General features: G+C 38.6%; 1 protein-coding gene across 1 annotated transcript in view; it reads right to left on the bottom strand.

Moving 5' to 3' along the window:
- The window catches only part of PTPRN2 (protein tyrosine phosphatase receptor type N2), a 659,439-nt gene that overhangs the window by 385,224 nt on the left and 261,787 nt on the right, over positions 1 to 12,428 (bottom strand). Inside the window, exon 9 of the mRNA XM_063324424.1 lies at positions 11,470 to 11,840. Within this exon, the coding sequence (XP_063180494.1) occupies positions 11,470 to 11,840 (371 nt within the window). The remainder of the gene's footprint in view (positions 1 to 11,469; positions 11,841 to 12,428) is intronic.

Here is a 12,428-nt window from a genome sequence, read left to right on the forward strand (position 1 = left end):
ATGACGAATCTTTCTCTCCTATCTCATACCCAGGTCTTAATCCACAGTGACGCCCTGGCCCTTGCTCTGTGACTCACTCTCCTTAAAGTCGGCATGAAGAGCATCCCATTTATCTCCTGTTGATCTGAAGGGTAGGTAACAACTCGCGGTTTTGCTGCAACAGCAGCTTTTCTCCCGAGCGAGTCAGATGTATGTCATCAGAAGGTGCTTCACTCCTGAGGGTCTTCCACGCACAGTGCTGCCACGAAGGAGAAGAGAGGGTCCCTGGCACTGCCTTCTGGAGGCCAAGGCTCAGTGGCCTTCACATATAAGTAGCCAAGTTTTAAAATGTGAATAGTAGCTTATCATCGACATGGTCTCAGAGTCAGTGATCACAGCATTTCTTCAGCTCAGAGAAGCTGAAAACTATACTAGGAAAGCTTTTATTTTAAGGACACAGTTAAATTTGTTTCCTTTTCTCTTTTTTTTTCTTCTTTTTTTTTCTGCTAAGATTAGTAAATATTTTAACAAGCAACATGATGGGAAATTCAGTTACTGAAGTATGAAATAGAAGGAATTTGAACTTCTTTGTGTGCAAATTTCAGTAGTAACTGAACTATGGAAGTGCTGCTGATGCCATCATTAAACAGATGTAGCTTTACCAAGGTTCTTCAAGAGATTTTCACTCCCTTCTTCCCACTGACTCCTACCTCCTGGGAATTTACAGGCTTGAGCGGTGGGTCCATGCAAACCTCATGAAGTTCAACTAGGCCAAGTGCAAGGTCCTGCACCTGGGTCACAGCAATCCCAAGCACAAATACAGGCTGGGTGGAGAATGGCTTGAGACCAGCCCTGAGGAGAAGGACTTGGAGGTGTTGGTGGATGAGAAGCTCAACATGAGCAGGCAATGTGCACTTCCAGCCTAGAAAGCCAAACTGCATCCTGGGCTGCATCAAAAGAAGTGTGGCCAGCAGGTTGAGGGAGGTGATTCTGCCCCTCTACTCTGCTCTGGTGAGACCCCACCTGGAGTACTGCACCCAGCTCTGGAGTCCTCAGCACAAGAAGGAACATGGATCTTTTGGAGCTTGTCCAGAGGAGGGCCACAAAGACGATCAGAGGGCTGGAGCACCTCTCCTAGGAGGACAGGCTGAGAGAGTTGGGGCTGTGCAGCCTGGAGAAGAGAAGGCTCCAGGGAGACCTTATAGTGGCCTTCCAGTACCTAAAGGGGACCTACAGGAAGGATGGGGAGGGACTTTTCATCAGGGAGTGGAGCAATAGGATGAGGGAAGATGGTTTTAAACTGAAAGAGGGGAGATTTAGATTGGATATTGGGAAGAAATTCTTTACTGTGAGGGTGGTGAGGCACTGCAACAGGTTGCCAGGGAAGCTGTGGATGCCCCATCCCTGGAAGTGTTCAAGGCCAGGCTGGATGGGGCTTTGAGCAGCCTGGTCTAGTGGGAGGTGTCCCTGCCCATGGCAGGGGGGTTGGAACTAGATGATCTTTAAGGTCCCTTCCAACCCAAACCATTGTATGATTCAATGAACTGGATTCACGGCACTTATCTACTACACCACCACCGCTCTTCTCTGACCTGAAAGGTCATTTACCCAACCTGGCTGAATTAGCTCCTAGCTACCAGCATCTGAGCCACGCGCACTGCAATCCAGAGGAAAGATGTTGCATTTGCCTAAGGAGGGAGAAAATAGTGCATGGTGTCCACTATACACACCCCATGGAAGAAGTCAGTGCTCCTGCCACCTTAGGTAGCACAGGGCATGTCAGAGAATACATGGCAACATGACTCCCATTCTCAACAGGTTGGCAACCACTAGCATAAAGCTATGGAAGCCAGCCTTCCTCAACTGCTCTACTTCTTTTTCTAGATACAAAGGAAATTTCACTCATCACAAGAAAGATGCATATTATCCATACAATGGAGAAGAGACTGAGACATTAGAGTGGTTTTCTCCAGGTCACAAAGGAGGTAAGTGGGAGGCAAGGACTACTGGGAACACTTTAACATCAAAATAATTTATAGTATTACCATTAAATACTTTCTGAGCCTAACAAACCTAAAAAACCCAACATTTAGACAGCAAAACAGTAGTTATTTCGCGTGTCTGGAAGCGCCCCTGAGATCAACTCATCTGATAACCTATTATGAAAGTCCTGGGCACTGATTCTTCAAGTCCATGGCGTTACAACAGCCTGCCTTGTCTGTCTGAGTTTCAGTCTTTTGTCTGTGTTTCAGTGCAGTTTCATATATCTTGGAGCACATATCCCCACTAAAGACTTAGAGGAGGAATGCATTTCAGCACTAAACGGATTTAATTTCATTGGAACATGGCATGTGCCTTAAATGTAGTTAAATAACGATTAATTTTGTAAATGGTTCACATTTATTCAGGATTCATGAAAGCAACCAAATAACTTCTCAGCACAGAGCTACTCACGGGATTGTTTGAGAGCTGCCTGACTTCACAGCACTGTCATCCTAATCATTTTAAGGACGCTGCAATTTTATTGCAGTTTTGTCTTTCTATGTTTGTTTCCTCAAAGGCTTTATTAGCCATAAAACCTTTTTAAGCTTACTTCTGTTTTGACAGCTCAGCAAATTCCCACTTTCCGTAATTTTTTCCCCTCTTTTCCCACCACCAGTAAGTGTGAATTTAAACCTCTTAATACAGACAGATTCAAGTCCGGACCAATTTGTAACACAGATGACACTTCGTAAAAATCAATGGCAGTGGTCAGGCTATGAAGGTCAGAGGAGATAACGGCATCATGGAAACACGAGAGTGACAGAGAAGTCGAGAAGGAGCAGCTCTCCAGAGTTATAATGGAAGTGTGACACCGTGCCAGCCTGTACTTGCATTACTTCAAACACGCACTACCTCCAGCTGTGTTAATAGCAACAAATTCGTACAGATGCTTTGTCGCTAGCAGAAGCATGGAAATAATGGCAATAATCTGTGCCATAATTGTGATGTCTTCCTTTCCGAGACTGAAAAGGACCCCACCAAAGTACTCCCTAATGCATTTTAAGCTCAATGTTAGAAACAGCTCTGGAGTCCACCTGCCATGAACCCTGAATCTCTGATGCAAAAAAACCTTGAAAATGCAAAATCTTTCTTTCGTATCAAATTACTCTTTCATACAAGTAATTAATAAATGAGATTGAGGACAATAAGCATTTTAATGCACTTCAAACTTTTCATCCTTTCCTTTCTTTCATATCTTCCTTCTTCCTTCAAGGCAGCTAAAAGCCCGGACCAGTTTATAATGCAAATGGTTTAAATTAAAAATGACAAAGAATATCCAACAATCTACTATTAAAAGAAAGAAGTTAAAGAAACAAAAACATTTCTTTAAGAGATCCAAAGTTTAAAGATTTTAAAACTGATGTTTTATAAAAATCATTCTCCACACTATTAAGAAATTTACTCTAAATTTATTTCTATAGCAGATATAACTAATCTTTAGATTGTGATATACCTTCTTCAAACAAGTGCCAGTGGAAAGCCAGAATATATACTTCAAAGAAAAATCAAAATATCTTCTCTGTTCTGATTTATTCTCTGTGTTCTGAATGAGTCCTCGCTGATTTTCTACTTATGACATTTCATTTGCGTGAAATACAAATGATTTAGAGTGAGATTAAAATTGCTTCATTCTAATTGTTAGTGGTCAGGCATTTACATTGTGTAGATGCTGAGTTAAGAAATTCCAAAAAATTTTCAGGTGTGAAAATTAAATGATGGCATTTTTATATCTGAGCTTCCCAGGACTGGGCAGAACAGCACTGATGAAAAAGTCCTGGCAGATAATATACTGCATTATGATTCAGTTTTCTGCATTCCCAGGAATCCTGATCTTTGGTTTTCCCCTTCTCACTCATTTCAAAAGCTTAAATTTCATCACTCTTTGTAATGAACTACATGTTAATTACCCGAAAAAAACTGTGATACACTAAAAGTATTGACCATATGGTATGGTGAGATATTGCAGCATCTGAGGGTTTTAATGACTACCACTGTTTATAAAAACAAAGCACAGCTCCCAGCCACATCCCTAATTTGGGAATATATAATGTGCAGCCTCGGTGACTAAAGGCCTATAGCCTTGGGACAGCGGAATAACCTGAACCTGCCCACAGAGAGGTTGTGGAGCACCTGCACCGGCTGCTCTCCTGAAAGAGCTGGCATCTGATACTCAAACAAGGGACGCTAACATGGCACAGAAGGCACAGAAAGACAGAAATGGGAACGTCTGGGAATGTCTGTTCTCAGAAATGAGGCCAACAGCCATCTCTGTTCAGCTACACGGAGAGTTACAAATGTGAGCTAATCCTTGTGGCACTACTGGGGACTTCAGACATGGTCCTACAATCACCTGTTGCCTTTCATTGTTCAAGGGACTCAAGTGATTCCTTGCCATTACTGTTGCTGGTGTGACAGATCGCCTGGTCACCAGCTAAACCAATTCAAAATTTTGCTCTGGATGTTCCTCTAGAGGTAAAAATGAAGAGCTGGTCATGACAGAAAGTAGAGGAAAACATCTGGGGAAGTGAAGCCCTAAGGGGAGGGAAAGATGGACCCCTGGAAGGACTCTTCTCTTGCAAAGTGATCTACATCAGCAGGTGAGAATCTTATTGCAGGATAATATATTTCAACAGATTTTGGAAGCACAAAAGCTGAGGACAACAGAAGTAGAACAGACTATCATCTTATCTCTGCACATACAACGGATAACAAGTTCAAAATATTCAAAGCTGAACTCTTGTATTGAAAAAAATACAGTAAATATTGCTCTCTGGCAAAGCTACAGTAACTACTGTTTTTCTCTTATTTTCTTGTGCAAGAATAAGAGGCATGAAACATCATTGTCCTATGGGAATATATAATATCAGAATTAAGGCACTGAAGTAATAATGTGGGGGATATGATCTCTGTCACTTTCTTGGTATCACAAAGAATCTGGCGGATTAAGAGGGGAAAATGGTTTTATGCCTAGAAAACTCTAGGGAGGGTGAATAATTACATGGGAAGAGTTACCCAACGAAGATTCTGGATTTGGGTCTCTCCACCAGTTATGGTGCTGAGACACAATGACAGGATTTTCTCTACTGGATAAATTCATAGGCAAGTATTTTCCTATGTATTATTTAGGTAGGGGCTCAAGCCGTGTTATCAGAAGTAAAACTTTTGGCTTTAAAATTAATGATGGATATTTATGGAACTTATTTATACAAGGGCAGAGACTGCTAGGGAAAGTGACAAAGTGAGGGATAAAAATTTTACATTTAACCTCCTATTTAATGTGAGCAATGCTGTCCCTTGCTGATTTTAACGGACTTTAGTAGCAAGAGCTTTTCTGTTTTATGTATGTTTATAATTTCTCTTAGTTTTTTAAGCTAGTTGTTGAAGTTAAGCGAAGAATATGCACAAATCTTTTTCACTTGATAAATTTCACTTGCAGGTAGAATAACAATTTCAACACTGAGATATGCAAAGAAGGTCAAATCAGTGTTTCTGTTTATATATATGTATTAAGGGACAAGAACATTTTGTTATTTTCTGTAAAAGAGCTGAAAAGCCTCATGGAATGCAAACTCTCAGCTTCTAAGAAAATCAAGACCTTCCAGTACCAAAGAACAATAAAACCTATCAGCCCTGTTTCCTTGCTGTAAACATTGTAATTCATTTTCTCTTATTTATTTTAAATTTCATTTTTAAATGCAATTAAAATGCACTAAATATTTTAACCTGGTAGGGGAAACAAATAACGAAAAATCATAAAAATACAATGCTTTAATGACTTGCCTAGGAAAACAGAAAACTTGGGGAATAAACCAAGAGTTCTGTACAACCCAGCTTCAGGGTCCTAACCTGTACGCCATCCTGTGGAAATTAATCATTATATACAAAGCAGTATCATTTATCACCTTTGCAAAGGTGGAGAAATAATATCAAGCAATTGGAATTAACCTAACCTTTCAGCACGTTAAATGGGCCAGACTAATCATATTCCGTAGCAATTTTATACTATGAACACAAGATCCATTTTCAGCTTTTTCACAGCATCTAAGCAGAATACCAGCTACCTCAAATTAAATGCATAGAATGGCATGTATGCTCCAATTAAGTTAACAAGTTGTGAACAGATTTACAGCCTATATAATCTTACATAGACTGTCTGGAATTGAGAGTTAACATATGACAAAACATGAAAAATCCAGGAATTGACTAATACAAGAATGCCAGAAGTTGGCTCACAAGGGCTGCCATGAGCTGTCTGTGATCTTGTGTTGATATGAAAAGATTCAAGCACACGCATCATGATAAATCACAAAACAGGACAAGTTCCTCTGCATTGGGTGTCCAAGCAGGACTTCAGAAAATCATGATGACTTTAAAGCTTGAAAAACTATGATAAGCAGTGAAAAGAGATGAAATTTCTACCCTCAAACTAGGATTTTTGTTAGTGCATTTAAGTCTAACTACCCAATCTCACATTTAAGAAATTGCACACCAGCTTGACTGTTTAAGCTGCTGAGCATGCAGCAGCTTGCATTTAGTTTTATTGGAGGTGGCAAGAACTACATGTTCTGGAAAGTCAGGCTTTGGGTTTCCTCATGAGGGACTCAGGAGGCTAAACATTCTTTAAATGTTTTGGCTGTGGGATCTTGGCCCTCAGCTTAGAGCATATTCTGCCAGACAAATGGGACTGCTGGCATTATTTCCAACTACAAAATAGTTTTCCATACTTGAAGAAGAAGAAGTTCAGAGAATAGGAAGAGTTCTTTGGTCCTAGGTGAAGACTCCTCTGATTTGAGAGCTCACTTTGATGTATCCCCACTACAATGGAGATGTGTTTTATAACAACTGCCAAAGTAGCATACAAACGAAAACAACATCCTGTAGATAACTTCGTTCTGTAAGATTGCTTTAGAATTTCAGAGCTAAAATTAGTAGAAACAGTTCAAAGCAGTTATACTGAGAAAGAAACAAGCCTCTTTCACACAAATCCTACAGTGGTAGAATACCAATTTTTTGAAGGAGAAAAGAGTAAACAAAGTAAATCACCCAATTTGATTGGTTTCTCAGCATAATAAAGTGCTGAAGCAGCACAGTGGAGGATTTGCTGGACAATTTTCTACACTGAAACTGTCAATTCATTCCAAAGCTTAGCGCTGATGGATATTATGGATTGGTATGGATTGCACTGCTCCAACCATCTGAAAGGTCACTTGACAAACACAGCAGGAGTGACCTATTGTTCTTGCCATTGACAATCAGCCTGCCATTTTGACAAGTCTTTAAACTATCACAAATCTTTTCTTCAAGTATTACATGGAAATGTTTATCTTTGCTTTGTGGCACAATTAAAAGCTGGCATCTTAGGAGTTCACTGAAGCAGTCTTAATATCTCCTTGGGTCAGACTTGCAAAGCCATAGAAGCCTGAGAATCTAATAGTGAATGGATCACCCCTGACATCTGTCAACTATACCACCGAGCATAATCTTTTCAGTTCCATTTTCAGATCAGAAGGTGAAAAGAACTCAAGCTATTATCCCCAGTGTACAAATATGTTGCACTACTTCCTTTCTCACCAAAAGACCACTGTTTCAGATGTAAAAATGAAGCTTCGTTGCTCCAAAAAATCATGGCAAATAAAAATTGATGGATTGAAACCATGTCCTGTTGCTTTATGGAGGAAGAAGTAAAACATACAAAGACAGTAGTATTGGAAAATAAATACCTTTCATATTGGCTTGATAAATAAGCACCGTTCACATTTTGGCATTTCATTTTGTGTGCACAAGTTAAGAGTGGATTAAAAAAACCCACCTAAATCGTGTTTTTAAGTTTATAATCTTAAATGTGCTAATTGCTGCAAGAAAGATACTTCACATATGAATTTGTCTAACACCCAGGCTGTTAGAAAGATATATTTTATGACTACCTTGAGCTCCATCTTCTTCTCTATTCAAAATAGAGAACTTTAAAGAAGCGTAAAGATCTAAACACAAAATATCAAAGATCAGTTGTGAAACCAATTTCCTGAGTACTGACAGACTACAATCACCTCCCAACCAGGAGTGATTTTAGACTGACTTAGATTAAAGATCTGACTGGGGATAGATCTGCCCCTTTACTTCACTGTATGAATGTAACACGCATGTAAAGTTATATATAAATGTGTAGCATACACCTAAGCCATTTATTAATATTATTTATTTACTGCAAACAGTCAGTTTTTCAGTACAAAAACTTAGTGATGCAGGAAGCTTACTAAAGAAATGTTCCTTAAATGGACAGTAAAATTTCTCTTCTGTGCAGTGATAGTTAAAAAACATCCCTTTATCCTCTCTCTCCCAAGTAAAAACACAATTACAGCAACATTCATAAAACCAAGTCCTTACTGGAACTCTCGGCTACACTGATCCAATTGCTCTCTAAGGCCACTTTATGTACTAAAGAAATGGTTGTGGGAAACACTAGTACATAACAGATCCTTCAACTGCTGTAGAAAGTATTTCACTGTTCCTATAAAGTGGACAAGTCCATTTTTAGCATGTGGAATTTCCTGAGCAAGTTTTGTTATTCTTATAAAATTCCGGAATATATACGTTGGGGTTTTTTTGCAAAATATGGGATTTTCATTTTACTCTTACATTTCAGATAGACCTATTCAAACCAAACAAGTTTAACAACAACAACAACAAATAAACCGGTATATTTTGGAGTATGAAATTCTGAGGAGGGTCAAATCTCTGAAGAGTTATAAGTCACTGGCTAAGAACCCTGAACCAAAATCTGTTTGCTGCAGATCAAATACAACATAATCCTGGTACAAAAGGAATTTTTCTTTAGTTCAACTGAATCAGCTAATTCTCATTAAAAATTAACTCATTCCAGATTAGGAATGGAAAACAAGCATGAAAGCTTACTCTTGTCTCTACAGTGACTTTGGAGAAGATGCTAGTTGTACTCAAAGTGTTAAAAATGTAGTGAGGACTTATCATCATAGTACGTGCTTTGCGTAATGAGCATCACACAAAACCAAACACCATTAAAAACTAAAACTGTTTTGATAAACATATTTTTTAATTGAAACCATTTGAAGTCATTTCATCTAACTCATTGCAAATGTTTTCTCATCATTTCTGAGCATTTTTAACAACAACCCAATGTTTATTTAAAAGCATATTGCCCAAAAGTTACTAAAATTGTGATAATCTAATATATAAGAAAAGTACTTTTTTGTCTCTCTGGTAGTGAAAATAATAAAGAAGCTGAACAAAACTATGCTAAATTGTATTTGTGTATATGGAGTCATCTAGGATCAAGAACCTTTGGACAAATTACCCTCATCAGCAAGTTTCATTGAATAATAATAGACACAATTTGGGGAAAACCCATCAGCAAGGAACTAGCTAGAGAGAAAACCAGGTAAGATGACACAGTGAAGAATCTACATGCTGTGAAGACGGAAAGTCAGAGCGTCTCCCATTCCATAGAGCTGTGAAAGCTCTAAGCTTTTAGAGAATTTATGAGCCAAATAAGTCTGGATGGTCAAGGGAGATGGTGTCGTTAAGACACTGTTGAATATAAAGCTGCCTGCCAGACTGATGTGAGTTAAAAGGCCCTGGGGAAGCAGCACTGAGCTGGGTTAAAACTGGCTTCTACTGCTTCACAACAGCATTCATAGGCAGGAACCAGGAGGTGTGGTTAAACCAGGGAATACCATCAATTTCTGGTAGACTGTTTTCAAAAACACAGAATGAGACTTCTGCATGTCCGCTTGACAAAAAGCAAACAGAAATGTAACCTACCTGAAGGACTAAGGTATGACCTAGACAAAAAAATGGTAGAATACTCTGTAATAACTAGCTCTCTCCTGGAGCAGGTTCTTGAGAATAGTGAGCCTGCCACAGGAACCAGTCAACAAAAATAAATGTTACAGGAAAACAACTGAAAAGTGTAATCGCAGAAGCGGTTTAAAACTGGTTAATTAAATCCAAAGCACTTGGTCATTAAATAATGATTAACAGTGGTTATTGACACACAGACATGTTAACAGAAGCATAAGGACCTCAAATCATTTGTGACTTTCCTTAAAGCAAGTACTCCAAAACTCCCAAAAGGTCTTTTCTAAACACTAGAGATGGGTTTCTTTAGAAAGTGAAATAAATTTAATACTATGATGGTAAAAATAAAACTCAGAATGAGACATGATAGCAATGCAAGGATATGTTAACATAACTCTCATCCCCAGTATGTCCTCACGAGGTGAGCCCTTTCCTTCAACATCTTTGATTCCGGTAACTAACTTCTATTTTCTGCAGGGTAACCTCTGAGTCCTTACGAAATATATTCCTTCCATTATCTCTGAGGAGCAAGTGTTTGCTCCCTACTTTTTGAGAGGCCTCTGTCTGTCTGTCTCTGATGTTTGCAGGCTTCTGAGCCTCAGCTTCCACTCTCCTCTCTTCTGTCTGTCCCTCCATGCACTGTATAAATCTCTTCCCCCCAAAATGGCATCCTTTCTTCGTGATCCCATCTTTCTCAAGTGGGATCACCCCTGGGAGAAGGTGAACAAGAAGCTGGCATCTGATACCCAGCCACATGCATTTCAAAGCAACACAGTAAAACCAAGAATCCACCACAATCCTATTGCTTTCAATCCCATTAATAAGTTTGAGAGGGTCAAAAGAATCAATCCATGCTACAGAAGTGTCTGTCTCAGTTTCTCTATAATGCTGGGCAGAGATTTGTAAACTCATCCCAAAAATTCCTAATTTCTCACAGAAGATGAGTCAGGATTACTAACCAAATATAACATTGTTCTCACAGAGTACGGGGGGAGGATGTAAAAGTGCCCAGATTGTTCTAAACTCTGAAATGTTCCTATAATAAACTGTGTATCACCAGGGGAAGAAAAGCTGTCTTTTGCAAGTATAGTATTAAATGTCAAATTCATTAGTGACATGACCTGAAATCATTAGGTCTTCCTTTCTAAACTAGCTGCATATGTGATGTTTGGATTCCTATACATGTTATTTTCAGATCAAAATGAAACCACAGAGAAAACATTTTGCTTTATTATTGTGTGTCATTTTTTGAAAGAATGACTCGGGCATTGATATTTAGGCTACTTTCAAGTCAAATATTTAAAGCCCACATCCTAACCATAAGCACACTTACTGACATATTGGAAGGTCACTGGAACATGAGAAGATAGAGAGAGGTCTAAGCAAAAGACCTGCAAACTAAATATCTTCCGCATTGGAGGAAAGGCAACTGTAAGAAAATGGAACTGTTTTCTTATATTTTCATCAAAGTACTGAACAGGTTCCAAACAGTTTCAGATCTATTAAAAATCATGCCTGTGGCATTTTCCTCTTGTACATTCATATTTCATTAGGTGCAATGACTTTATCTTTTCTCCAGTTAAAAATGCCATTCAAATTGGCTGCCGTACTTACTCTTTCACTGTGACAATATAGCCGTATCCTTTCTCCTCAGAAGATTTCACTTCAAGCTGTAAGCCTTGTCCCATATTTTTCTGAGGCAGTTCATAGGAGTTTCCATCCTGCATTAAAACATTCTTAATCCCGTAGCGGGTCTCACTCTGGTCTTTGGAGTCGGATTCACTGTTCTTTGCAGCTGTCAGTTCCCTTGAGAAAGTCTCACTCTTTACATTTTCCACACCAGCATTTATTTCTTCTGAGGAAGAGTCAGTGTCTTCAGATTTCTTCATTTCTGTCTTAGTAGATTCTGCAGGTATAAGGTCTTTAGGCATACTTTCAGGTAATGCATTTTCATTCAAGAAGTTGAGTAGTTTTGCAGTGTTCTCCTGTATTAAAAGAATATTATTATTTTTAAAACTAAACTAAAAACAGGGATGTTATACTGAACCAAACCTGGATATAATCTTTCAAACTCTTATTGATATGGCAGAGTCTATTCATACAAATATCGCGTGGTCATTTTCTTGATTTCTGTATGCTGCCAGACTATGTAAGAACATAACGTTTATTCAGTAATAATAAAAAGAGCATTAAATTATGCCACTGTATTTCTCAATAGTTTTAATAAGGGCAAAAAAATTCTATAGTTAACAGTTCTTCAAATATTATGGAATCTAGATAGCCTTTCCTCTGACTTGAACAGCTAGAAGAAAATGCTGATGGTATTTTCATAGTGTTCATTTTCATGTGTCTGTGTGTTTAAGTATCGATGAGAATAAAATATTTTATCAAATAAGTTAATGAAAAGGAGAAATAATAGAAGTATTCATCAGTATGCCTAAGTGTTGGGACTGGAAACGTGTTCAGCCTGGGTCTCACAAGTCGTACTGCAGGAGAGGGAACAGATATTATATGACAAATTATGTTTCACTTATTCATCTCTAGAAATTGTGACAAACTGTTTGCAAGTGATC

Source organism: Chroicocephalus ridibundus, chromosome 2 (genome assembly GCF_963924245.1).
Source record: "Chroicocephalus ridibundus chromosome 2, bChrRid1.1, whole genome shotgun sequence".
In the NCBI taxonomy this organism is placed as follows: Eukaryota; Metazoa; Chordata; class Aves; order Charadriiformes; family Laridae; genus Chroicocephalus; species Chroicocephalus ridibundus.